This window comes from Eublepharis macularius, chromosome 8, assembly GCF_028583425.1.
Source record: "Eublepharis macularius isolate TG4126 chromosome 8, MPM_Emac_v1.0, whole genome shotgun sequence".
NCBI lineage: Eukaryota > Metazoa > Chordata > Lepidosauria > Squamata > Eublepharidae > Eublepharis > Eublepharis macularius.
Window position 1 is genome coordinate 109,520,001 of NC_072797.1, and position 27,716 is coordinate 109,547,716.

Consider the following 27,716-nt stretch of genomic DNA (forward strand, 5'->3'; position numbering starts at 1 on the left):
GACATTCAATTTTGAGCTTTTACTGTTCAATGTGATTAGCCTGCATTTTACTTATTTTTAACATTTTCTACAGAAACCCAATAGAAAATAAGAGCCTAGGAAGCATGCAGCTGGTAAATGTTATAACAAAAGACCTTGACAGGAACATGTAAACTATATTCAATGTCATGCTTAATGCATTACTGCCAGCAATGTTGTAGTCATTTCTTTAAAAGTGAATAATGTACATTGATTATGGGATAACTCTCTGCAGCCTTCACAATCTCACATAGCATACAAAATTTAGAGTTTTTAGGTACAGGACACACCCTGCCGCGAAAGCTCAGTGAGTCCCTGTGCAATCTCATTCGATAAAGTCCTTACGAAGCTCCCAGTTGCAAATCCAAACTTCTGCTCCCTGAGGACACAGCTATGTGAGATGTTAAGGACTGCTTTCAATTTCTCTGTCTGTCCTGGATACTCTGTGAACCTACTCTTAAATACCATCATGTAACAATCACAAAACTTTTGCTAAAGGCCATATATACTAATAAAAAAAGACAGTGGTGCTTCCAACATTCTGAAATGCTCCAAAACCCAACTTTTCCAATACTAAATACAACAAAATAACCTTCATAAAATATAACTTTTCTCCATTTACAATTTCTTTTAAAAGGATTAGTAACCTATGCTTTTCAAGCATAGTGAAATATCTCCTAACATGGACAGATTTTTTTTTTGTTTTAATACATAAATTAAGAAACTGGAGAGTTTTAACCCAAGTCCAGTTCCCAAACAAGGAATATTCTTGTTTACTTTAAAAGTGGAAATGACACACATTTCCCATTATAATTGCTAAAAATTAGCTTTACAAACGAGGGTGCTTTAAAAAAAAATCTTAACAAAACTATACAGTGTACAAATTACTGTCTACAAGATAGGCGGGTTCATGAAGAAGATCCTCCTCTCTTCTCTGTTTGCAGCTTCACAGGTTCATTCACATATTTTAAATGGAGCTGCCCACCTGAACGCACAACTATATTGCTATATTTAATATCTTGCCATGTCTTTATGTACAGTCTCCTTCACTGCCTTTTTTTCCTTAGTCAAGCCTCAAACGTTCATGTCAGTCTAGGGGAAACCACACTTCAGTGGCACTGCCAAGAGGCCCAGGGCTGCAAAGCAACTGAATAAAGGCAGAACAGTGCACGTAGAACGGGGTGGCTCGATTTAGTCAGAATACACTTCCTGCTGAAGGAGGAGGCTCAGACTAGATATGAGTTGACCGCATTTTGTTAAAATGATTGAATTCTCAGCTTTAAGAAAAAGTTAAGAACGGAAGATGTGGATTGATGGGCATTTATGTTAAAAGAGGAAGGCGGGGGGGGGGAAAGGCCCACAGAGGTCGTTATCCTGAAATCACTTCCCTTGTCTGTAGCCCTCCTGAAAGGAACTACTGCATGTAAGTGTTATCAGGATAATGGCCCGGATCATTGAACAATTCAATGATATAAACAGTTTTCACAGAGCAAGATAGCCTTTTGTAAATAAGAACATGTACCCTATTTTCTTAAAAGCCTAATCCATTCATATTATAGGTATTATATGGATGACTTCAACTGTCTTCTGTATGGGGTTTTCATTTCATTTAAACTATTGCACTTTAAAGCCTGAATTTATGTTTGTTTCATACTGCTGTGCTATTCCAAGTATAAGAAGTGTCCTATTCAGTACCTCAAGAACCAGTGTTTTCTGGCAAACGTTAACCATACGATCCATACCTGCTCATTGTTACGCAATGAGCCATGAGAAAAAGACGTGATCTATTTCGCTGGGTCACAACCTAACATATACTCGGTGACGTCTGCTCTTTCATTTCAGTTATTCCCAACAGCTGTATATTTAGTGAATTAATTCACTTACAACAGGGCTCAGAAAAAAGAGCCAACATACAGTTGGTTTTAGTCTTGATTTAGCTGAAGACAAACCTTACAATTAAAAACTTTATACTTCTTCTACTACTATTTATTTATTAAAAATTTGGGGGGGCCAATGTGAGTCTTTTTGAAAACTGGTGCCTCAAAATCAAAAGTCCCCAAACTGGGACTTAGGGCAGTGGGAGCTCCAGAGAAAGACCATCTTCTAATGGCTGTTGTGCCCATTCTCATTTCAGAAGGTTCAAAGACTTGCTATGAGCAGGGATTTAAGACCAAATTCTTAAGAGATGTAGCCGAGTGTCCAAAAAGCCACATGGTGCACTCTACATGTGAAGTAGGACTTATAGGGCATCTTTATTTTTTAATAGCATTTATGTGCACAGACAAATGAATTCCTTTTAAAATCTTGCCACTTTCAAAAGTGGTTTCTTGCACAGAAAAAGCGGGCTGCTGTAAAGAAAAAAAAGTGAGAAACTGTGATACATGAACAACAATCTCTTGTGTGTGTGCCTCATGGGGCTGTCTCTAAGTTACAGTCATAAACGAAGGCTTTCTAATTTCCAAGATACTGTTTTCCCAAACCATTATCTCAAGAAGGAGATATCTAAAGGGAAAAGTTTTACCCATAGTCTACAGCCTTTTTGCATATCACTGTGCAACATCTATTAGCCAAATAGCAATTAATATTAACTTCAGCATTTACATCCTATCAGCTAATTCTACCATAATGAAGAACTGCAGCGTTGCATCTAATTCTTTTATAGATTGGGAGGAAATTATTTATCTGGCCTGCAAGCAACATCGTGCACTAAGAGAAAATACAGATTAGGGACTGGTTTTTGCATTGGTTTTTGCATTACTTGTCCACTTGATCATAGTGCTTAAATTCCTAGCCAGGTCCCTCTGCTGAAGCAGTTTCTCTCATTACGTTGTGTTTAGACACCAACACCCAAGCACAAAATACATGCATACCATGTCAAGTGTGCAGAGGAAACTGTGTAAATCATCAGCCTATACAGGCATTAGTATACAGGCCCACTTCTTTCTTATCACTTCATAGAACTTGCTGCTAAGGCTGGAGGTTAAGACTGTTCGCATGAGAAAATGAAACAGAAGTGCAGCGGTTCCTTAAAGACTAACAGCATTTATTTCAATATGAACCTTATGAGTCAGAGCTCACTTGCTCTGACCCATGAAAGCTCTTCTTAAAATAACACTGTTAGTCTTTAAGACGGTACCACTGGACTTTCATTTTATTTTGCTACAAAAGACCAACAAGGCTACTCCTCTGTAATTCACACGAGGAAAAAGCCTTTTTAGAACCCCAAAGAACTCCCTGACATAACTGTAGTTACAGGCAGAGAAAGTTAGAATGGACTGACCTGCGAGGTCACCCATCATTGTTCCCGCTATCCTGTGAAAGGGAAACTTCCAGTGTAATATACTCATATAGAAGCAGCTCCTTGGGGAAAGGAGAATGTGGTCAACTTGCTGGTTGAGTATTTTCTTGCACACTGGGAGAGTAGGAAAAATGGGTAGTTAACACAACCATTTTCAGTAACACGGCTCTTCCCTCTGGCAAGTTTAACCCACTGGTGCAGTCTCCTTTCTGAGACAACAGGGGAAAGCAAAGGGGTAAACCAGGACTTCAGTTTTTCATTGGAATTCTTCTCTATAAAGACAGTTGCGGGAGATAGTCCTTTAGGGCTTTAAACAGGCAGAGCCGGCTGCTTTCCATGTGAACAGTTTCCGTATGTAATTGGTAAAAGGTAATTATGTATGAATACACACGCATCCCCAAGCCATTCAGAAATGACTCTCAGTTCATGTGCCTTTTGTGTTTGGGTATTTGTGCTTCAATACAAAACATAGCATGAAAAACTGACTCGAGAGGGCAAATGTTTTACTGGCATGTATAGTGATTCTCTCGCCTCAAGATACGATTTTATACTTATGGCTTAAAATGATACATCTTTGCAATATTTTCAAAGGCTGTTGCTCTCTGTGGGCCTTGACACCCCAACATTGAAAAAAGAGGGCATAGATTTCCTCAAGTCAAGTCTGCCTCCAACAAATTCATTATTTTTAATAGTATTAGTATTTATTTACCACTTTTTAAAAAAACCAGAAATGAGTTCAGCTTGCACCCCAGGTGGAAAGTTAAAAAGACACCTTGTTGAGATTTTTATCACAGCAGGCAGAAGAGTCGCTTTGCAGCCCTCACCCGGGCAAGGATGCCTGCTTCACAGCTACACTGTCAAGTGTTAAAAATCCTCCCCACCCACCCCAGAATATATAGATATATGTATGTATAAAAAAAAATCCCCTGTCCATCTCTCAGTACACAAAAGGACCTCATCACACTGCAAAAATAGCAGTACCCACTTTGGTCAATTAAAACAAACAAACAAACAAACGAAAAAAGCATACATTAATCTTTTGTCTTTTTTAAATCTGTGTACTTACCTATAATAACCAATGCAGCTAAAAGCACTACCTACATAGGCAAAACTTGGTATTGCATAATTCGTATAAATTTGAATCCCCTCCCCCCAATATTAATTGGAAGATGAAAAACATGAAAGATTAATAGAAAAAACACCAAAATACTGAAAATATTGCTGGTCGATTACAATTTTTAAGCGGCAACTATACACAGCCATGATATGCATTATAAATGTGAGATAAAGTTATAACTGCTTAAAAAATCCATGATGTCACATTTTTTTTTTGTTTTCCCATCTGGAGTACAAAATATTTTGTCATAAAAATGGTAAAGATTTAAAATGATAATAAATGCAGCAAAACAAGTGTAGTGATGTCACTTTTTAGATTTCAAGGCAAGGCACGTTATGTGGACATTATAACTTCGTGCAAATTAGGATTACTGGATAGAGTAGTTTTAATTAATTTTTTTATAGAGACGTAGAGGCAAAATGTATCCGCCCATGCACATTACTGTCGATATGCGAAATCTGTCAAACAAGGCTAATTTCTGAGAGCACCATGCAAGTTTTCAGCACCCTGTCATTAGGCTTTATTGAAAGAGTGCATTTTTAAAAAATATATTTTACCCCTTCCCCCCCCCCAAAAACCATAAGCTTTGCCCTTGTGACATGGATTTACCTCTCTCTGTCTCTGTGATGTAGGTTTTATAGAACCTTCCATATCCTCTGTGGGTTCTTGATCCAACCAGTAACTTTAAATAAATAAAATACCTCAAAGGAGTCAGAAGCTAAATCAACGTAAGTGCTCTGTTTCAATCATTTCTTCTTCTCAAGTACATGATTTGTCTTGATTTAATTAATGCCTTTTAATGCCCTCCCTTCAAAACTGAGAGGAAAATAAATTTGCTCCAATATGTTTGAAATTCTTTTTTTTTTTAATCCCCTCAATTTAGAGTCCAAGGGCTGAAGGACTTATAACAATGATCCCCTTAGATATAATTTTTAAATTGCACTTGCCTCTAAGTGTTTTCCTTAGTGGGGAATTTTTTTTAGTGTATTTCTCTTTTTGTTTTTACTGTCATATGAGAAGATAACACTTTTTTAAAAAACCTCAAGTGAGGTATTAATTCTATAAAATGCCTGTTTATTTAAATGATGTACTGAACATTTTAAACTGGGTAACACACTAGGAAAGGCTGGGTTAAGGGCCAAAGTTAAATAAATTTGGATTGATAACTAAAGGCTACTTTTTTTCCTTGAAAAAAAAAATTAGAAATCAGACTGCTGAGAAAAGTTGGCTCACAGCCCATATTCTCCTGCAGCTCTGCTGCTGCCTCCTAGCCTTTGTTTTGAGAGCTAACTAGGAATAGTGATCCCATGCGTAAACAACAAGTATACTAAACCAATAAACTAGCTTATCATGCAAATATTAAGGCATCTAGAAAGTCAGTTAAAATATATTGTCAGAGACAGAACATCTATTTCCCAGTGGACTTCATAGAACAAAGGCTACGTAGGAGGAACATCTTTCTACTCATCAGTGAAATATCGTCGACCCTTTTTTATGCCATTACAGTTTCAATCTTAAGGGAATTAGTGATTGTAAGTGCTGCAATTGCTGGTCTATGTTTCTTCTTTCTTCAGGTTCATATATTGTTTTGTCCAGTCTTCCTTTCTTTTATAGTATTTTGCTCAGTTTCAATCTCCCTCAGTTGCTTGTTTCTGCTTGAAGGAAAGGCTCTCCAATTAAGTTCAAACCATAATTTTGGACATTTGTAGACAGGATTGGTGTCCTGTTTGATACTTGAAAAGGGACCAAGCTAGCCCAGGTACCAGGACTGTTGAAGAGAAAAAGAAAAGAAAGAACAGAATAAAATGTAAAATGTAGCAACAGCAAAAACCTAAACAAGAGTGAACATCTGAAACCCATCCAAACCCACAACTTAACAATAATTTTTTGAACAGCACTTCTCATTTCACAGATAGAACAAATATGTAATGAAACAACTGAAACAATACCCAGGATTAAGCAGATCCACATCTCCACCAGAGTAGTCTCAGAATATGGTTAATTGTTATAGTATAGGAGACTAGATAACCAAAACAAGTAGATACGCCATTTATGATTTGCCTCTCTGTTGGAAGTCCAAGTCTAGACAGAACTATGAAAGGACAGTTGGTCGTTTCAAGTGGTAAACTCATCTGAGATTTTACTTTCCAAAGGGCAAGAGCTTTCCAATGTCTCAATCAGACAAACACATACATTGGATAAAGAACAAAGTATGTGTTTGTAAGAATTTCATATTTCTTCATACTGAAGAAACAGAGTGTAGGTGGGAAATGCTGCATGAAAATAAATCATACTAAGTGGCTAGCTAATAGAACTGTTCCTGTAGTACAGTATGACTAAAATTATTTAGACATTTATATGAGCTCTTGACCTCCCATCTCAAATTATGGCCATGTTAAAAATGCACCACACAATGTGTTTGTCAAGACAATAAATCCTCAGGGAAGGGTAAATATTATGCAGATCCCACAACAGTTTTACAAGCTTCTGACTAGCAGCATGTTGGCTAAGGTGGGAGTTTCACAAGCAGGCCTTTTCTGCTAATATCAGATTTGTACTTTTGGAGATACTTGGGGGGGGGTATGGTTTTTAAAGACAGGTCTTTCAAAATATGACAGAATTAGTAACTGCTACATGACTAATAAGTAAATTATTGTTTTTGGTTAATCCAGTCCTATGACATCTTAAAAGACCAATGTGACTTGGGTAGACTCAAAATTCTTCAAGAGGTAACAAGCATTTGGTGAATAGTTTTGATGATACCAAAGATTTTGCTACAGTAATCTATAGTCTTGTGCATATTAAAAGTACCATGGAGATGCCACTGAAAGCAGCTTCTCTGTGGTGAATAATATTCATTCCATCATAGTTCACCCCATGTAGAATTTCATCATCACATTCTGAACCTCCATGCTCCTGCTGGATGATACGGATGGGCATTTAGGGGTGTGTGTGTGGTGCTTTCGTCCACAGTAAGGGGGAGCCTTTTGCTCTGGCGGGAGGTGTTGCCATTAGTAGAACAGGCCCATAAGATCCAATTGATATGATGATCATTGTAACATAATGATAGCAAGCAAGTCTACAACATGGGAGGTAGGGTATGCATTGCTTGCAATGAGGAGGTTAGGGGAGGGATTGGTAGGTATCCTGAGACAATTGTAATACTACAATCGTTTGGGAGAACATAACTCAAAAGAATTTTGGAAGAGAAAGCAAAATCTGTGTAATCTATCCAAAATATTGCCCCAGAAAGAGAGTATCAAAGTAGTCCTCAGTGACGGTAGACTCAGACACATATTTTTGAGCAGTATTTTCAAGACTTAAATCAGAATTTCTGACAAATGAGAACTGTAAATGTGTGCACTGAACAGTGCTAAAGAAATGAATACCAATGCTAAACATAATGGTACAGTGTTTGGAGTCCTTTCTCACAAACAAGAAATTATTTTTTCCAATGACACTTTTGAGGACAATGGATAAGAACACAATGAAAAGAGAAAGTAAGCATACTGCTTCATACAAGACATCAATCAAGAAATATGAACACATCTTGCACATAATGCCTCACTGGAAACCTGTGTCTTCACTCACTCACTCACTCACTCACTCACTCACTCACTCACTCACTCACTCACTCACTCACTCACTCAATGCGCTTGCGTGAAAAGACAGAGAACTGAACTGTGAAGGTGCAGAGGTTGTTCATGCTGTACCTCCAGAAAATCTGCTGGTTCCCCAGGGTGAACCTTGGATCAGATCCAGGCACCTGGACTCACTGGCTGGATTATCTGACTGTAGGCAGCTGCCACAGGCAGCTGCAGCAGAGGCAGAGCAGCAGCAGTGGCAAAAGGGTAGCGGCAGCGAGAGGGCAGAGAAACGAATGGAGCCAAGCTTTGTGCCACTGCAGGAGAAAGGAGTGAGGCTGGCGGGGTGGGAGAGGAGGCAGCAGGCAGAGTGATCCCCATTCCATTTTGCCTATCTCCCTAACCCGCGCTCCAAAAAAGCCTCTTAAAGCTACTGCTGCAGGCTGCCTTTGCAGCTCAGCAAGCCTCAGCCCCCCCTTGCTTCAGTAAAGGGATTCTCTATGAAATTCGACATTGTTATTCTCTAGTTTGACAACAATACACTTGAAAGGATATTATGTCGAACCAGAGAATCACAGAGTTTAAAAAGCTTGGCAAGGTTTCCTCCATAGGAATCAATGCATAGCGGCGAGGACAGCTTGTTTAGGAGCCCACAGAATTGGACCCTACATCCAATCCTCCTGAAATTTAGTGGCCAGGAGTAGGTTCCCTGCAAATTTGGTGGAGATGGCTTAAGAGATTGTTGACTAGCACAACAATATGGAACAGATCTCATCTGTATTAAAAGAACTACACTGGCTGCCAATTCATTTCTGGAAGCAACTATTACCTTTAAAGACCTAAACAGCCCAGATCTACAGAATTTAAAGGACCACTTATACTCCCATGAGCTTACCAATTCCTTTAGCCCATCTTTGGAAACCCTTACTTGAGTTTCCCCTCGCTTTCTAAATAAGGAGACAGAGGGCCAAGCTACAAGTGACGCCTGACACAGGTTGGACACTTGTCAGCTTCCCTCAAGTTTTGATGGGAAATGTAGGCATCCTGGTCTTGCAGCTTGGCTCTCCGACTGCTGTCCAATGGACTTTTCCACTGTCACTTGTCCAACATTCTACCAAGCTGCCTACATTTCCCATCAAAACTTGAGGGAAGCTGACAAGTGTCCAACCTGTGTCAGGCATCACTTGTAGTTTGGCCCTGAGTGTTGGGATCAATTGATTGTGGAGCTCCTTCCTGCAGCTCTCATTCTGGTGCCACATCTCTTATGTTTTTCATGTTCCCCTTTTCACCCAGATCTTTGACTAATGAATCTGCTTTCAGTCTTTTATTGTTTTTTTACTGTTTTTAGAATTTAATATTAGAATTTTAATATTTTAAAAATTAACTAAATGCTGCTAGTCTTTTTAATAATTTAAAGATCTGTTGAGTGTTTTTGTTGTTCAGTTGTTTTCAAGTGACTACAGGAAGCCTCAGGAGTCAGTGTAGCTGAGAGTGCAGGATACAAATGTTTTAACAAATAAATAAATGTTATTGCCTCGACATACTAGCTGCCACCGATGACCTGTTGTAGTCAGGCACACACAGTAATTTTCCTATACTCCTGTTGTGCATGCTGTCTCTCTGACTTTCAAACCCTATAAAACCTGGGTTTTCCGGGCTGTATTGCCGTGGTCTTGGCATTGTAGTTCCTGACGTTTCGCCAGCAGCTGTGGCTGGCATCTTCAGAGGTGTAGCACCAAAAGACAGAGATCTCTCAGTGTCACAGTGTGACACTGAGAGATCTCTGTCTTTTGGTGCTACACCTCTGAAGATGCCAGCCACAGCTGCTGGCGAAACGTCAGGAACTACAATGCCAAGACCACGGCAATACAGCCTGGAAAACCCACAACAACCATCGTTCTCCGGCCATGAAAGCCTTCGACAATACACCTATAAAACCTGTTCAGGTTGTTTCTTTGTAGGCAGCTAAAATGCCCTCTCTGGTAAAAAGAATCCCAGCATTATTTGTGTGCAATTTCTGTAATGCCAGCTAGAACAGACATGGATAGGCAAAGAGGGAAAACCCAAGACAAAAAGGTAATTAAAAAGTAAAATTGAATTGAATACTGAAATCAGAATTTACATAAAAATAGCATAAAAATAGAGAAGTTGCATTTCCTAAATGCAAAAAATCCTTTCAAGTACTACATAGCCAAATTTTTATGGCCAGCAGGATGTAAATGTACTATGTATACTGCAAGAAAATCCTTTGCTCGAGCCATTTCAAAATGGGGACAACCACTTGATATTCCCATACACCCCTCCCTGGGGTGGATTCTAAAGCAGCATAAACCGTAAGAGCTCATACAGGTGGGATTTGCCCACTTTCTCTTTTCCAAGCATCCACATGCATACTAAATTTACTATAACAAAAAGGTCTGCAATGAAACTGGGAAATAGATACACACACCTCTTTCTCCTGGTGGAAGAAGTGTGACAGAATAAGACTGTCAATCCATGCAAGAAAAAGGCGGAGGCAATGTTACTCAATTCCTCCTCCTGATTGCATACCCCCTTATGGAGTTTCCCAACACTCACCAGAAGATTTTCAGAATATGTAGAGGACTGCTGGGGGAAGGAAAAAGCAGGAAAAGCTCTAACTTTGAGAGCTGTTTCCCTTTGAACTATTGTAAGATCCAACCCAGAAAATTTAACTCATGTTAAGTGCAGCACAACCCAATTGGAAAGCTCCCTATTGTAAATTAATGTGTGGGCCAAGCTACAAGTGACGAATGACACTTGCCTGGCAAGTGAACAGACTCACGTGCATTCCTCCCTGTTCACTTGCCATTCACTTGTGCTCCATTTGATCAAGTGGAGAGCAAGTGAATGGCCAGTGAACAGGGAGGAATACATGTGAGTCTGTTCACTTGCCAGGCATGTCTCATTCATCACTTGTAGCTTGGCCCTATGAATCACCTGTAGGGCTGAGGGTGGGGGCAGAATGAGCATTTGATCCAAAACTGACCAGAGAATAATAAGAAAATGAGATTTTGAAATCCCACATAAAGGTAGTGATTGGTATCCTCACTGGGCTTGCACGACTTAAAATACACATTCTGTATTACCTATGGGATAGGAGACTTATACAGGACACTGAGTGCACACACTCATGTCTCAGCAAGCAAGCTGTAGGCAAAGGGAGAGGGAAAGATCTAGAGTAACTGTGATCATAAAGCAAATCCACACATTATAATAAGAATTGGACAAATGAGACATGGGGATGTTAGTTTTGATGGCAGTCTAGTATCTGCAAAAAGCTGAGTATCTAATTCTCAGAAAAAATCATGAATATATGAAGATACTGGATCATGGCTCACTTAAACAATGATATGCATTGGAATCCTGAGTCCACTTATGCACTCAGGGCTTCCTAGTGGCTGCTAATAGCAGACATATTTTCATAAGCTTTCCAATTGAAAACCAATTTATCTTTGTTAGCATTACCTGACTGCCAGGGATGCAGCATAATATAGAATTCAGCCTTCAAACTTTGGTCATTATCATATTTGTTCAATGTTGGAGACTTTGCTGAATATATAAGGTTCTGATAATAATCAAAGTAAAAACCTGAAATCCTCAATACCATATCAATACCATATCTTGATCTGAATCATACGGGCCAAGTCAGACTTATTGCATCTCTCTGGACTGCCAAGACTCATCCAATGTCCCTCCCCAAGCACTTTCCTTTAGTGGACAATACCACATTTTTTACACATCATAAGTTAGCATAATTGCTGTTCCTAGAGCATGCTGATTTGGGCCCTACACAAATTTATTTAAAGTGTCTGACTAAAACAACAAAACACAGAAGAAAGGTTATTTTGTAGTTTCAGAAGTGAGGCAAAAATAATGTATGATTTAAATGGTTCATTTCTGTCAACATGAAAACCCAAAGAAACTATATGCACATATAGTTCTGAAATCCAACACCTAAGACGTTAACCAAAGGCATCTCAGCACCTAGAGTCTAAATGTTTACTTCTCTAACATCTTTTCCCTTACCGTTTTTCAAAGTGAACAGTTTCTTTAAAAGCAATTAAATCACAGTAATATTATCTATTTTCATTTTCTGTTTTGTACAGCAGTTGATTTTGAAGTGCCTATGCAAATATAATTCACATTGTATTTTTGTTCATTTTTTCAATACTACGGTCAACGTTCATTGAACACAGTTTCAAGGTAACAGAAACGAATGGAAAAGATACAATATAAAATACAATTATATGACACACTAGAGAAACATAAGGGTTAACAGGGCAATTGTGAATTTTTTTTTTTTTTGTAAACAAGCTCCTCCTTCCTTAAGAGCATTGCCAAAATCATCTGACAGGAAACGTAAGATTAAGTCTATCCTACCTAAGTGAACAAAGAGTGCTCAGAGCAGGCAACTGGTTTGCTGCAGAGCGGGAACTTTTCTAATCCTGCTGGAATCTGCAGTGCAATGCTGAAAATATAGCAGCAAACTTGTTTTTTCATGTAACACTCTAGGCGGATCGCCTCATTTTGGTCACATTGCAGTTTTTGCTTCTTCTTCCATAAAGGTTAACTTAAAGCTCCAAACATAATCATGTGGAAAATGGACATTATTGATTCCTACGGTCCATTGTTCCCCCATTCTAAGTCCCTGAAGTTCAAGTTCAATCTGGAATTACATCATGTCTGGTTTCTCCTGGTTACCAGACGGCTTGAGACGTGACCACAGCTACAGAAAAAACAAACAGCCTTCTTCACGCTTCGGCTCCCCTATCGATTCAAACAAACTTTCCCCCCCTCTCTCTCAAGTATGCTTCAAGTATGGAGCATGGTTAATTTAGAGATTAAGTTCCAAATTAGATTATCTAATGGCATCTTAATGGATTGCTGACCCATTTCCTGTGGGATGGCAGCATGCAAGTCTGGCTGGAATACAATTAATTTCTTAGGAAGTGTTCAGAAGATGTTTGCTTAGATGGAAAGGAAACATAATGCTCCACACATCTTTCTTTATCAGAGAGTTGGGTGAAACTATAACACAGATAGTGAAAAACTGATAAAGCCAGAAATCCTTCAGTTTCTCCTACCGTAAATGATTTTATCAGTGATGTTTTCATTTCATTGTTCTCACTGGAAAAGCTGAGTTTGTACTTTTATGATTTCAAGAAAATATATAAAGCAGAAAACAACCCTCTGGCTAACTGCAGTATTTATTAACTGAAGTGCAAAACTTTTTTTTTAAAAAAAAATCCAGCTGTGGAATTACTCGATATTGATTTGGTTTTTCACAAGTCTGCATGTTTGTTGAAATCTGTAATGTAAAAAGTTGGTTTGACTAACCCCCCCAAACCCACTAATTCCCAGCTCACCCTCCCCACAAACCTAACCAAAGCTTATTCCATTTCATTGTTTATCAGCATTATCATCGCAGCCCTTTAGAGGGGCTGGGAGCAAAGAATGCTGTTTTTAAAAGTTGAACATTTTGAACACCCCTACAGCTAAAGCTGAAGAGGAAATTCAGCACTCTGAGAAAAAGGCTCTCCTCAGGAGCTCTAAGAACAAACCAGCTGTTGTACTGTAGTTCTGCATCAAGATAACAAAGTGAAAGCAGGAAATACTAGTCTAGTGACTAGGCACAGCAAAAAGTAACATTAAATTACCAGCTAACCCTTTAAAACAGCATTCGAAGGGTTTGCTTTTTAAAATATAACTTACGAGACTTATCAATGATTGTCTGAACACTGTTACTTTTAGTATACATTTAACTAAATGTTAATATACACTAAATATACACTTAAAATACACTAAAAAAAAACCTTTTAAAACACTTAGGCCTACCTCTGATTTTGCAGAAGCAGCATAGTAACTGCTTTTTATTCTAACGGAAAAAAAGCCCCTTTCCTGGAGGTAAAATGGAACCAACTTCCACTTTGCAAGTTTCTTGTGTAAAGTGCTTTATTTCTCCTACGGACAGATTATTTGAACCAGGCACTCTTTTGGATGCGCTACTGGATTTTAAACTCCAGATTGGTTTTACATTCTTTCTGCCAGAAGTTTGGCTTGTCAGTGGGTCAGGCTAACTGAAATTAGTAATATAGGAATGACTACAGTTTTTCTGAAATGAGAACATTTCCCGTTCCTTTTCTTGATGGGTTTATCAGCAGAAGACCGAAGGCTGAGGCTCACCCTCACTTCCCCTCTCCCCAGAAGTCATTTCCAACCCTTGGAAAATTGATTCTTGAAGTCGATGGACCTATGTGGCGTAATAGTCATGTGATTTGGAGAGTTCCAGTGAGGAGGGGGAAGAGAGTGGCCCTTCCTGCCTCTTCTGTCAGCAGAGCTGCCTCTTCAGTAACCATAACACATAGAAGGGAACAGTTCTGTCCTCTTTTCTCCCTTCACGGCAGCCTATTGACCTCCATGCTATTATTCCATGCAGGCTTTGTGACCCTGGGAATCAAATTTCCTAGGCTCAGAAATGGCTGATAGGGGAAGAGGAAAGTGGGGAAATCTTTGTGTTAGTGGATCACTGATCCAACTCTATGAATCTGGCTTGCATGATGCCACAATTTGAGGGGTACCCTTTTTGTTTCCAACTTTTGCACCTCTTCGGGAAGCTTCAGGCAATGTGGCAGCAGCTGGGCCCGCGACACTTTTCTAGCTTGTTTGCATTGCAAACAGCTAGAAAAGTGCTGCTTGCTTTCAAACTTCCCGCCCTGCCGCTTTTTTCCCCCTGATGGGCTCCGTCCTCCTTCTCCCATGGGGGAAAAAAAGCAGGAAGGCGGGAAGTCTGAAAACCGTCCTTTTTGTGCCGCTTGCAAGTGTCACGAAAAGGATGGCTTTGAGTTTCAAACGCCGCACTGCTTGCTTCACCCGATGTGAGGGGGAGCCTCCTCCCCCTCCCATCAGGCGAAGCAAGCGGTGCGGCATTTGAAACTCAAAGCCATCCTTTTCGTGCCACTTGCAAGTGGCTTGCAAGCAGCATGAAAAGGGGTGCTTTCAAACACCACGCCGCTTGCTTCACCCGATGCAAGGGGGAGCCTCCTCCCCTTCCCATCAGGTGAAATAAGCAGTGGGGTGTTTGAAAGCAACAGTGGGGTGTTGCTTTGAGCTTCGGTGTGATCCAAATCTTTACAGAGCATACTGAAGCAATTCAAACACCCCAATCCCAAAGCAGCTGGCCACTTCAGAATTTGGGTTATTCCTAATTGTGTGTTATTCCTAATTGGGTTTGGGTTATTCCTAATTGGATTCAGGTTATTCCTAATTTGTGAGAGCCAGTTTGGTGTAGTGGTTAAGAGCGACAGGACTATAATCTGGAGAACCAGGTTTGATTCCTCACTCCTCTGCTTGCAGCCAGCTGGGTGACCTTGGGTCGGTCACAGCTGTCCAGAGTGCTCTCAGCCCCATCCACTTTACAGGGTGATTGCTGTGGGGATAATAACAACATACTTTGAAACCACCCTGAGTGGATGTTAAGTTGTCCTGAAGGGCAGTATATACATTGAATGTTATTATTATTATATTATTATTTCCTGCGTTGGGTAAACCTGAAGCAGGAAACCCAAATATTTTTAGGGTGCACACTGCAATAAGAAGGCTTCAACAGGATCCCCCCCCTTTCTGTTTTTGTATATGTAACTGAGGTGCACTTCATCAGCATAAAGGGGGGGAGGAATTCCTGCTATGTTCCTCTTTTTGTTGTACCCCCCATGTCTCATAGAATCTTGTTCTGGGGGGCTCCTGGAACTTCAATGTTATGGAAGGAAGTGATCCAGAAAGATGCTGGAGGAAAGAAACGTCTATGAAAATTGCTTCCATGAGCATGCTCCGTTGTCCTAACTCTAGGTGGTAACAGGAAGTGGTTCTGTAGGCAGCTGCTGCACCTTATTTCTGGAATGACCTCTTTTGAGAGGTTCATCTGACATCAACAGTAATGTGTATCAGGTATCAAACTAAAACTATTATTTTATTCTGACTTCTTCCCTGAATAATATTGGCCTTCTCTTGATCTGCTGTTGGTTTTCCTATATAGTTTTGCCTATGTTTAGAGTTTATATTTATCCGCTTTTGTTATTCTCATTATTTTTGTACACTACTTTTAATATCTAGCACAGAAACACAAATAAAAATATTTTAGTAAATAAGCTATCTATACAAAGCAGAAAATATCACACAATTTCAATAAAATAGCCAAGTGTGGCAATGGCAGTGCTGGGGCAAGGCAAGTATTGCGCCCCCTAATCCATGGACTGTTAGCACTCCTTGAGTCACTTTGGTCGCCTGGAACCAGGATCGCCAGCTGGCCTATCCTTCCCCCTGTCCTTGGTTGCCAGTCTCCAGATGGTGGCTGGATATCTCCCGGAATTACAACTGATATCCAGGCCATAGAGATCTGTTCCCCTGGAGAAAATGGCCACTTTGGAGGGAGGACTCTATGGAATCATATCAGTCTGAAGTCCTTTCTTTCCCAAAGCCTGCCTTCTCCAGGCGTCCTCCCTCAAATTTCCAAGAATTTCCCAACCCGGAGCTGGCAACCCTACTTTTCATGCATATTTTTCACCCCCCTACCCATCCCTCCCTGAAGGGTCCGGTAAATGATCATTCCGCCCCCCCACACACACACACACATGCACGAGGATGGCCGCACATGGTTTCAGCTTGGGGCAGGTGCAATGGGTGCCCCAGTTCAGCCATGGAGCTTCTGCTGGGTCAAGAGCTGCAAAGCTTCCCCTCAGCCCTCTTGGTTCCTTCCCCTGCAGTGAGGCATCCACTGGCTCCCACACTGGGCATCCGTTGCTGCTCCTGAGCGCCCTCAATCATGGTGCCCGTGGGACAACATCTCCCAGGATGCTTCTGGCCCAGCTGGCCCTCCAGCCAATGGGAGCGAGCAGCCCCATGCGGTGTCCAGTGAGGAGGCTGCAACGAGTAGGACAGTGGGCGTGTGGCTGTTTGGCATTGAGGAGTGGAGCTCCAGCATGAGTGGCTGCTTGGGGAGGGGAGGATGGATCGTTGTGAGGAATGGGTCTCCCTGATAGATATCAGCAACTCACCTCAGCTGCCCCAGAGAGGGTAGATGTGGGGTTGGAGAAATTCTGTGCCCCTAAGAAGTTTGTGCCAGGGGAAACCACCCCTCTGGGCCCCCCCACGCTATGCCACTGAGGTGCGGTTGGGAAACATGAAGCTCCAAGCATAAGAGCACTAAAAGGAAAAGCCTTGTCAGAGACATCCATTTTAATTATCAGCTCAAGTGAGAGTGAATAAAATATAGCAGGGTCTCCTCCAAACACTTCCATTGATTCAGATCAGACAAACTGATAATTTGGACAGATTATGTGGTGAACAGACACACATACCCAGTGTGTGAACTATTTGTTTTTGCTTTAAGGAGAGAGACAAGTAGGCTGCAAATATTCTTAAAACTCGTCATGGTTATATGTCAGATGGATCACATTCACATAAGAACTTATCTTTGGTGTCTGAAATTTACTGACACTTCCTCACAGTTCATGTAGGAAAGCATGAAAAAATAAAGCAAAATACTCCTCCAATTGTATTCAGACATCATTTGCCATTACATTAGGAGGAGCCTACATTAAGAAAAATAATTAAAGCCAAAATTTGGGTGTATTAGGATACATTATAAAGTTATCTAAACATTTTATGATATTCAGTGGCAGTTTACAAAGAGTAAGGGTTAATCAGTCCTAGAAAAATACAGTGAACTGAACAACAAATATTCAAAGTAGGATACTGAAGAGGGAAGTCTTAGATCTGAATAAATTCCTAAAGAACTCATTGGTATGGTGCCATGGCATCAAACAATGGTAACCAAAATTCAGGAACTAACAAGACTACATTTGATAAATTAATGTTTATGTCCAGTTGTGGTGACCTTTGTGCCGGATACTCAAGTAAACGACTCCTAGCTTCATTCCACCTCTAAGCCAGCAAAACCTCATAGTGCATTAGGCATCGTCTGAGGGGTCTGTCTGGGTGCCTTCTAGCACCATCTTTATTTAGTTTGTATCCGTCTGATTTGCCGGGTTTTTTTCACTGAATCTTCTCTGTACCTGCCTAAATTACTGGACATTCCAGTCCCTCTTTTACTTTATGCAGATGAGTAAGAACTTTTGCATACCTGAATCAGTCTGCTTCAGGCTTTGAAAAACTTTCATTTTTATTGTCTGCATGATGAATTATCTATTAATTTTACTAAAACTAAAATTATTAACTTTTCTCCTTTTTTTGATTAAAAGAGATACATGGATAGTTAATGGGCAGGAGATCTCACAGGTTTCTTCTTTTAGGTATTTGGGTGTCTTATTTCAGTCTATCTTGTCCTGGATATGTCATAAACAATTGATCATTCAGAAATCTTTGGCTACTATGAAGGCGATTTTGCGTTGTTTTTTTCTAATGGGGCACATTATATTCCAGTTGCTGTTATAACTCAGAGGTGATCTCACAACTTTTGTATGGTGTCCTTATATGGATCTCTGTTGTAGATGATTCTATAAAAAGAGTACAGTCCTCATTTCTTCGGGCAATTGGAGGGTTTCCTAGGTGCATTTCATCATGTTTTGATATTTATTCACTGATACTGATATTTATTCACTGAGTGTTTGTTTGCGGTTTCTGACAGGTTGTTTTTGGTTGTATGTCTATAGAAGCCTGTGCCTGGGTATGAGACTTTAAGTTTTAGTTTCATCAATTTTTGAGGCCTCTGAGAGTAGCCTGATAAGCCTAACCCTTAAGCACTCTTATAAGGCTCCCTGGCTTCAGCCTTTTGAACAGAAGCTATCTCTTATAAATCTTAAGGTGGAGGATCTTTCTTCTTCCTCTGTAAATGAATGCAAAAAACATGTGGCCAAACTGATTTAGACAAGAATTATGCCCATTTTGATGCTCAGAAGACATGCTTCCCACTTGTCTTGGGTCTCCTAACCCCCTTCTTATTTAGACTCCTTGGTTAGCCCAAAGTTATATGGAACTTTTATATATTCATGATTCAACTGACCCTTTTCAATGGTATTGTTGAGTGGCCTGTTAAAGATCCCCTTTTCATATTGATTATGCCCGTCCCCTCCAGCCAGTTGACTCTTTTGTACATATTATCTTGCAGTGTCCTCATGTGTTTCAATTTAGGCTAAGAAGAATTATACCATGCCTTGATAAATGGACTATGCTCTCCTTAGCGACTTTAGAGCAAAAGGTTCAATTCCTCTTAGAGATTCTGATCCTAAACATACTCATTTTACTGTAAAACCAGGACGCCTACATTTCCCATCAAAACTTGAGGGAAGCTGACAAGTGTCCAACCTGTGTAAGGCGTCTCTTGTAGCTTGGCTCTTTGTAGAGGTGGCAGAGAAGTGCCAAAGGGAGGTGTTTTTTTAGATATGGGCTATCACAGGAATGAATAATACAGATTTCAGGCACAGGGCTCTTTAATTATCATAACTGTCACCAAAGGACAAGAAAAACTCTGTCTAGGCTGTGTGTGTAAAGCGCCACTAAGTTACAGCCAATTTACGGTGATCCCATAGGGTTTTCAAGGAAACAGACTAACAGAGGTGGTTTGCCATTACCTGCCTCTGCAACCCTGAACTTCCCTGATGGTCTCCTATCCAACACCTTCCATGGTGGTCTCCAATCCCACTTAGCTTCCAAAATACAATGAAATTGGGCTAGCCCAATAAGTTTTAAAATATTTTAATCACAAATGTTACATTTGCTGTAGAAAACTATGACAGTTTCCTTTCATGTAGAAACATATCCATGTAGGAACAAACTACATGATCTACACAGTCATATGTAACCTTCACCCAGTATTTTTTGATAACAAATATCAGCTGTGGAAGGCTACAGTTAAGAGTGGAAGAAATATAGGAAGAAAGGTGATCTTCCTACTGGCTATTGATCTGATCAAAATAATCTTTCTCGGCTGCTTTCTTCCTACTCAGGGAAAAAATTGTGCACTTGTCCAAATTGTTTCCCACAGGTAGAGAGAAATTTTTGTGGATGGTGGAGATCTATGAGCAAAAAAAAAGAGGCTAGCAGGGAAAGGGTTAAGCAGCTTCCTTCTCCTCTCCCTCTCCCCACTCAAATATGTAACATTCCACACCTGCGTTCCTTTTAAAAATTATGGGGGGAGGGGATATGTGAAATATAACACATGGTTCAGTTTTAGGAACATATAACCTAGGAGATATTTAAGGAACTGAAACATGTAATATGCAAATATCCCTTTATAGTAAAATATGTTTTATTGGGAATGATGACATGTACAGTGCCAGTTATGAAATAAGCTCATACGCAAAATAAAAGCTCCAGAAAATAAATGGTTTCTCAGTATTACTGTGTACATACTATACAAAATTCAAAGATACTCTAAAATAACCCTAGTTTTATTTTGAACCTTTTGATCTTTTCTGTCTGATAATGGTATAACGCATTAAAAAATATTGTCTTGTGTCTGCAGTGTAGAAATAACCCTGACAAAAAGCAAAGCTTTCAAACACGTAATGTGAATTTCCATAATAAACTTTCTCCATGTTTCTTCCCATATGGATCCTCTTGTTTTTGTGCAAGTTTTAAATGAGACTCTTCAGTTATCAAAATCAAAAAGAGTCCAGTAGCACCTTTAAGACTAACCAATTTTATTGTAGCATAAGCTTTCGAGAATCAAGTTCTCTTCGTCAGATGCCTGATACAGAGACTGGTCAAATACTTGACCAGTCTCTGTATCAGGCATCTGACGAAGAGAACTTGATTCTCGAAAGCTTATGCTACAATAAAATTGGTTAGTCTTAAAGGTGCTACTGGACTCTTTTTGATTTTGCTACCACAGACTAACATGGCTAACTCCTCTGCATCTATGACCATGGAAAGCACCGCATTCAGTTATCAATAGGCTATTTATTTATTTTTATTTATTTTATTGTATTTATATTCCACCCTCCCCACAAGCAGGCTCAGCAGGCTACAGCATCATTTTTTAAAAATTCAGTACTAGAAAAAAATGTAGAATAGCATGTTAATCATCACAAACATACCTGAATTTATTAGTTTTAATTACTGGCCACCAAGCACGATTCAGTGTTTGAGGCTTATACCATCATTCAACAATACTTGACTTCAAAGGTTTAATTATTTTCCTTAATTTTACTCATCACGCTTTTGTTTTGTAAGTTCTGTATATTACTTCCAATATCTACTAGCAGCAAATAATAGAAAAATAAATAGTGTTGTTCTGATATATTTCATGCAGTTTCAAGTTATTGTTAATTGATTAGATTTAAGCTATGACTATGAGCTTAAGCTATGAGTTCACAGACCAGATTTCTTCCTCTTTCTCCTCCTGCAGTTCCCTGCAATCTCCGTTATCCCTTTTCCTTGGGAACAGAATAGAATTGGTATGGGAAGGAGAGGCTGCAACTCAAAGAGAAACCACTCATTCCTCTCTTAGGGATGCTCTTCTGTGAACAGAGCAAAAGCTTGCACAAGAGTGGGAGGGGGGCAATCTCTGCCACTCCTTCTTCTTGCACCAGCCCTCACTGTATTCACCTCTTGGCTAGCTTTTCAGATAATACAGGACTCTATAGAGGGTAGGGCAAGAAAATAGTTTGGTAAACTCTCTTCAATTCACAGTTCCCTGGAACCAACTCAACATTTTAAAGTTCACATACATACACAGCTGTGTAAGAAAAAGACTATGTTACTTCTGAAATGGTTCAGAGACCTTAACTGTTGCCACTATGTGAACAAGCCTTGAAGAAGTTCCAGGCACATTCACATAATTGGTTACTTCCACTCAGGGCTTTTTTTCTGGGAAAAGAGGTGGTGGAACTCAGTGAGTTGCCCTTGGAGAAAATGGTCACATGGCTGGTGGCCCCGCCCCCTGATCTCCAGACAGAGGGGAGTTTAGATTGCCCTCTGCGCTGCAGCACGGAGGGAAATCTAAACTCCTCTCTGTCTGGAGATCAGGGGGCGGGGCCACCAGCCATGTGACCATTTTCAAGAGGTGCCGGAACTCCGTTCCACCGTGTTCCAGCTGAAAAAAAGCCCTGCTTCCACTACAGTTTGAGCTTTCTCTGCAAACCAATATTCTATTGAGAATCATAGGGCCAAACTAGACATTAAGGTGCCCATGAGTCTGACCTGTGGATGCTGATGCCATCTTAGAGATAAATTCAGCTACTTAAAAATGACATGAGCCCCCCTCCCAGCGTGCCAGGACCGGGGCATCTTGTCCGCCCCCACACCTTTACAAGTGTCAAACAGATTGTTTCACCATTTAAAAGTGCATGCAGGGTGAAAACAAGTTAGACTGGCCCTGCCACAACATTTGAAAATGGCTGAATTTGTATCCAAAGTAATGATGGCATCCACAGATTGGACCCATGGATGCTATAATGTCTAATTTGGCCCTTAGTTTGCACAAAAAGCATGAACAGTGGTTTGCTGGTTTGGATATAATGGCAAAATGGTTCGTTGTAAAAACACAATCAAGTAATGATGTTGCAGTGTGCAAGGAAAGGAGGGAGGAAGGTTTTCTCACTTCTGAATGCCTTCGAGGTTCAGTCATGTAGTAACAAACCATGCCATAATCATAGTCTAATCTTAACCAAATTTACTAGCAAGTCAGTTACACTGATGTCAATGGGACCCTTACAAGAATGTACATTCAGGGCTACAGATATATACGTTGATTCAAGAGCTGTCTATATGCCTTATGAGAAAAGGTTGGAAACAAAGAAAATATTACTTTATAAGAGCCCTCTTCAACTGCAAGGTCAGAGCAAAAAACTGCAAGCAAAGGGTAGACATTTATTTTTCCTACTGCTCTTTTTAACTATTTAGCTATATCTTTCAATTACCATAGTAGCAAATTATACAGTGTATACATCTGTAGTTTCCTCTTACCTGCAAAGAAAACAGTTTGACAGGAAGTTTTAGTTACTTGCATTTTAGTTTACAAGGCATGTGGTTTCTAGCTTACCTTGGTGAATGCATTAGCGCTCTAAATACCAACTCTCCCCCCTGGATTTCTCTAATTGTTTCTCTGATTAGCATTCATATAACACCACCCCCTTCAAGGTTCATTCTCAAAGCAGCAAATGAGAAGCTTCTTGTACTTGTCACCTATTTATTTTTTAAAAATCATCTTGTCTCCTTAATATAAACCCACAAACTTTAAAATATCCAGCTGCACCTTTTCAGCACTTTGTTTCACTTGAAAATTCTACCACCTTTGTATTTGACAGCAAATTATTTGGTATTTTAAAAACTTAACTTCAGTATCTTATATAGTTCAATTTGCATTTCAGATAATTTATAAAATGTAATTCAGAAGATGTTAGAAGATATTTTGTGTCAGATTTTGACAAACATTTTCCTGAATGCCAGGTAAAACAGATAATGAAGAGCCCAAGATAGTTTAGGGTTGGAAATAATTAAAATTTTACCTTTGCCAAGTAATTCCCAATGTATCCTCATTGGCACTGGGGTATAAATGCCTGCCGTTTTGATTCATGGTCCAGTCACAAATCCTCAGCTGTCAATTGAAACCTAGCAGTCAGATATGGATCGAGCAGTACTACAGTTTTTAGTATTTAAATGAATGCATGCAAACTAGCACTTTACATGGCACAAACCTTACATCCCCAAGTAGTAGTAGTATAAAAATAGGGAAAAAACTAAAAACAAAATCTAAACCTTATAGTGCAAAATGAGATCCCTACTTTTTATCACATTAATAAAATGCTAATTGGATGTGCTTCTCTATTAATAAAGCATAACAAAGTAACTTTTATTCAGCACTTAATTATTAGCCATTAATTAGATTACAAACTGAGCTGAAAAAAAAGCAAATGTTAATGTTCAATAGTGATTTTTTTAAAAAGAAAGAAAGTAAAAAAACCACTTCAAAATTATTCAATGTACTTAATAAGGATTAAAAAAAACAATATCTGGAAAGCATGCATTTGGTGATACACAGAAGACATGCAATTTATAGGAAAGAAGATCTGGAATTACACAATGACCTTATCTTATTGTTCTAGGAAGGTGGAGTCATTTGTAACAGAGGTTTATTAATTTAGTGTTACTGAATATGGCATCACTGAACATGCAGTGGTAAAATAATCTCATCTTGATCTATACTCAAAATAATAGCATTTAAAAGACTTTAAATACAGTGAGGAATGCATTAAATGTAAACTGAAACAAATTCTTCCCAGATCACCAAATCATCAGTTCTACTCTTCACAAATTATTCCTGAAACCCTATACATCTGTCTGTCTAGCAGCTGCCCTACAGTTCAAGCAGATTTCCTGAAAAGATAGACTGATTATTTTCATGTTTGAGAAAATAAACCTCATCTAAGCCTTGGAAAGAACACACAGAAAAATGTGATTTCTCTGCACACCTACGTTACACTTTGGCAAACATCATGTATGAAATGGCACTCTGAATATTAAAAGGTAATGATAAATGTTGTTTCTTTTTCTCTAAGAAAAACTTTAAGGGCCTCTGAAAGATACACATCACAGCAAAAGAAATGACATTCACAGCAGCTCAATTTATTACAGTCCTTTCCTGAAAAACACATATGCCTAGGACAAGACAATATCCCTGGCTTGACCCTGTTTGACTGCTACACTCTTCAGCTTCCTGCTGTTGAGACTTCAGAAATCGAAATATGGACCTGCCATGACTTTTCCCCTTATTTGTTATCTGAAAAACTCAGTGAGACCTTTTAAAAACAATCAGGAATATGAAATTAACCAGAAAAGGAACATTCCTCCAAACAGTTCCCAAAATACTGTAGTGCGGAGCAGGATGGACATGTATCATAAAACCTTGACAGGCTTTATTTTTAGTGTGAAAATAGTAAAATACAGCTTTGATCCAAAATAAATACAGTTGGTGCATATTAAGTACTTTCCAAATTCCCATTTCAAAAACTCTTGTGATCCTATCCTTTGGGTAATTTAAAGAACAGTGTAGGGGAGTTGTGAGCATACTGAAACAAACAAACAAAAACACATCAATGCCTCTTTTTGGATTGTGCCTAGGAATGTCAACTACCTTTAGAAAAAATGTCCTTTCCCCTTTAACTTAAACTGAAAGTTGTTTACCAGGTGATGTTATTTTATGCCATGAAAAGCTTCAGGTGTCCATTTCCACACATTACGTCAGTATCTAAAAGGACAGAACATTTTCCTTCAGGGTGGTTGGCAATCTTTATTGTGCCTTAAACCTGGTATTGTGCCTTAAACCTGGTCAGCATATGTTTTACTAAATGCCTACATCTATGTAGTAACAAGAATTTTTTTGCCATTTTCATTACAAAATGACTTTATAAGGATTTAGATCTTACCCTTAGACTCAGTTCTATTGCATCAAACCATGGTTTTATCTGATGAGTGAAACCACAGTCAGAGATTGGCTTACAAACCAGAAGCAGAAACCATGGCTTCATGTCTGAGCCTGACAAACCACAGATAGACTGATGCTCTCTGCCTTTGAAGACCACTTCACATAGAGATTGGAGTATAGCAGATAGAAAAGAAAAAGGGATAAACAGCTCTAATACCATAGTTTGGGTTCTAAACTGAAATGAAAACTTTCAACCAAAATGTTAAATGGGTCAATTGGGAATACGGTGTCAGAAGAAAGGCTTTACTGAATAATTTAAGAATGACTTAATTTTTTTTAAAAATCTGGCAAATAATTTGTACTTAGATCTGAATGTGTTGGGTAATTTGAAAAAAACCGCAATGCTTATAAATAATATGCAGTACATGAAATATCTTGTTTATTATACACAACCGTTTTGTAATGTGTATTTGTACAAAGTTCAATAATGATGCAGTCTAATTCAAGAATTTTAAAATTATGCAAAAATACCAAATATAGATGGCCTAATCTGTAATGTATTACAACAGTGGGCTGTCTATGGGTCATTGTATGCGTATCTACAAACATCTTGTCACTTAACAGACAGTTGATGCCATCAACTATCATCGTTTTAGAGGTCTATTTTCCTTTCCCAGATGGGGAAAGGAAAGAAAGAACTGCAACTTAGACTCCTATCCAAACCAGACAGTTGACAATACCAGCTACCTGCTTGAATCAGAACATATCATCTTCTGATCCCAAACTGAGAAATGCACATATCATCCCTATTGCTGGAAATGATAAACCAGGGCACCCTCCTTTTGGATCAGTGTATATTGTAAATTATATATGATTCAATGCAGATATGGTTGTAAATGAGTATAGATTTGTGAAACTGACTCACTGTTTTGAAGTTAATAAAATCATTCATATTTTTGTTGCTATTAACGACATGCAAAAATAGTGGTGAGGATCCTAAAGCCATGTGCATGAGCAGAAGGTGCTTCTGAGCATCCTCAGAAGAAAGCATTGTAGAGGTTTTCTTATAGCCGAACCCCCTCACATTATGCTCTGGAAAATGCACTGACCTGTAGGAGGTGCTTTGCAGTCAGTAAGAGGAGCTGCAGGGAAAAGGGAGGTCTGATGCATGTACAGAATTGTGCATATCACTCTTTGGATCCCAGCCAATAGTTCCAGGAACTGAATCTAATCTTCCAAAACATAGTTTTGTTTTCTAGATGAACTTATCTGTTTGCTTTTCTCCCTTCTAATATAGAACCTCTGTACTTCAGAGACTCATTGTAGCATAGTAGTAAAGTATGTGAGTAAGGAAGTCCCCATGTCACTTTGGCCACAAACCTTCTGAGTGATATTAGGCAAATCTTTCTGTAGGTAATAATACTGGGCTACATATATAGGGCTATTACCAAGACAGATTATATGAAATGCTTTCAACACCCCAAAACAGTATATAAAACTATCATCAATATCATAACCCCACCCTCTTTTTTAGTTTTCTTAGATAGTAAGAATGATAAAATATTTTTCCTGAATTAAGCATATCCCGTATTAACAAGTCAAAGAATCCGATTTAATCTTTTCCTCCACAAGAATGCCTTTGAAATTATTCCTGTGGGAAAGTACACACAGAACATATGCTGGAATTTAGAAAGCAATTTAAAGCAGGTCTACTCAAGTATACTCAATGAGAATCCTACTTGAGTCTGATGGGAAAATAGGATGACACTCAAAATCCATGTGGACTTGAACATTCAGGGGGGGGGGATTCTGAGCAGGAAATGGCAGAAAACTACTGTTTGGTTTGCAAACGTCTTAAGGAAAATCCTCATGAGTTATTGCATCCTCATGTAATATTTTGATGTATTTCAAAATTGTCTTCCTGGAAGCAAATGTTATGTTGGAACCAGCTCTCAAAAGACTATCAAATACAACTCACAAAATAACGGCTTTGCTGTTAGAGTAAATCTTTTAAAATACACTGAAGCTAGAAAACATAAAGAAACCAAAACGTGATTAAAGCAACACCATATCTAGCACTGGAGCACCTTGTAGATTTATTTCTTCTAACATACACCCTGGGCAAAAGTGACTGACAGGAGCAATACACAGCCTGATTTTAGAAAGGGCCCCTCACCTTTCTTACTGAAGCAGCTTTCCTACCATCAGCTTCTAAGTTTTCATTTTCCCTCCCTTCCTCTGAGTCTTAAGTATTCAGAATATTCGTAAATAAATCTGGATTTTTTAGAGAGGTGCTGC

The 27,716-nt window shown here is 39.2% G+C and overlaps 1 protein-coding gene across 4 annotated transcripts in view; it reads right to left on the minus strand.

The window, feature by feature from the left end:
* NFIB (nuclear factor I B) overlaps positions 1–27,716 on the minus strand; it is a 242,600-nt gene that overhangs the window by 1,610 nt on the left and 213,274 nt on the right. For 2 of the 4 annotated variants that reach the window (XM_054987218.1, XM_054987217.1), the window contains exons 11-12: positions 23,503–23,591; positions 1–6,201 (exon numbers count right to left, since the gene is read on the minus strand). The exon at positions 1–6,201 is cut by the window's left edge and continues 1,610 nt beyond it. In XM_054987218.1, coding sequence (XP_054843193.1) covers positions 6,072–6,201; positions 23,503–23,591 — 219 coding nt within the window. In that variant the 3' untranslated portion in view covers positions 1–6,071. The remainder of the gene's footprint in view (positions 6,202–23,502; positions 23,592–27,716) is intronic. The other 2 variants (XM_054987221.1, XM_054987219.1) reach the window with 1 other exon arrangement.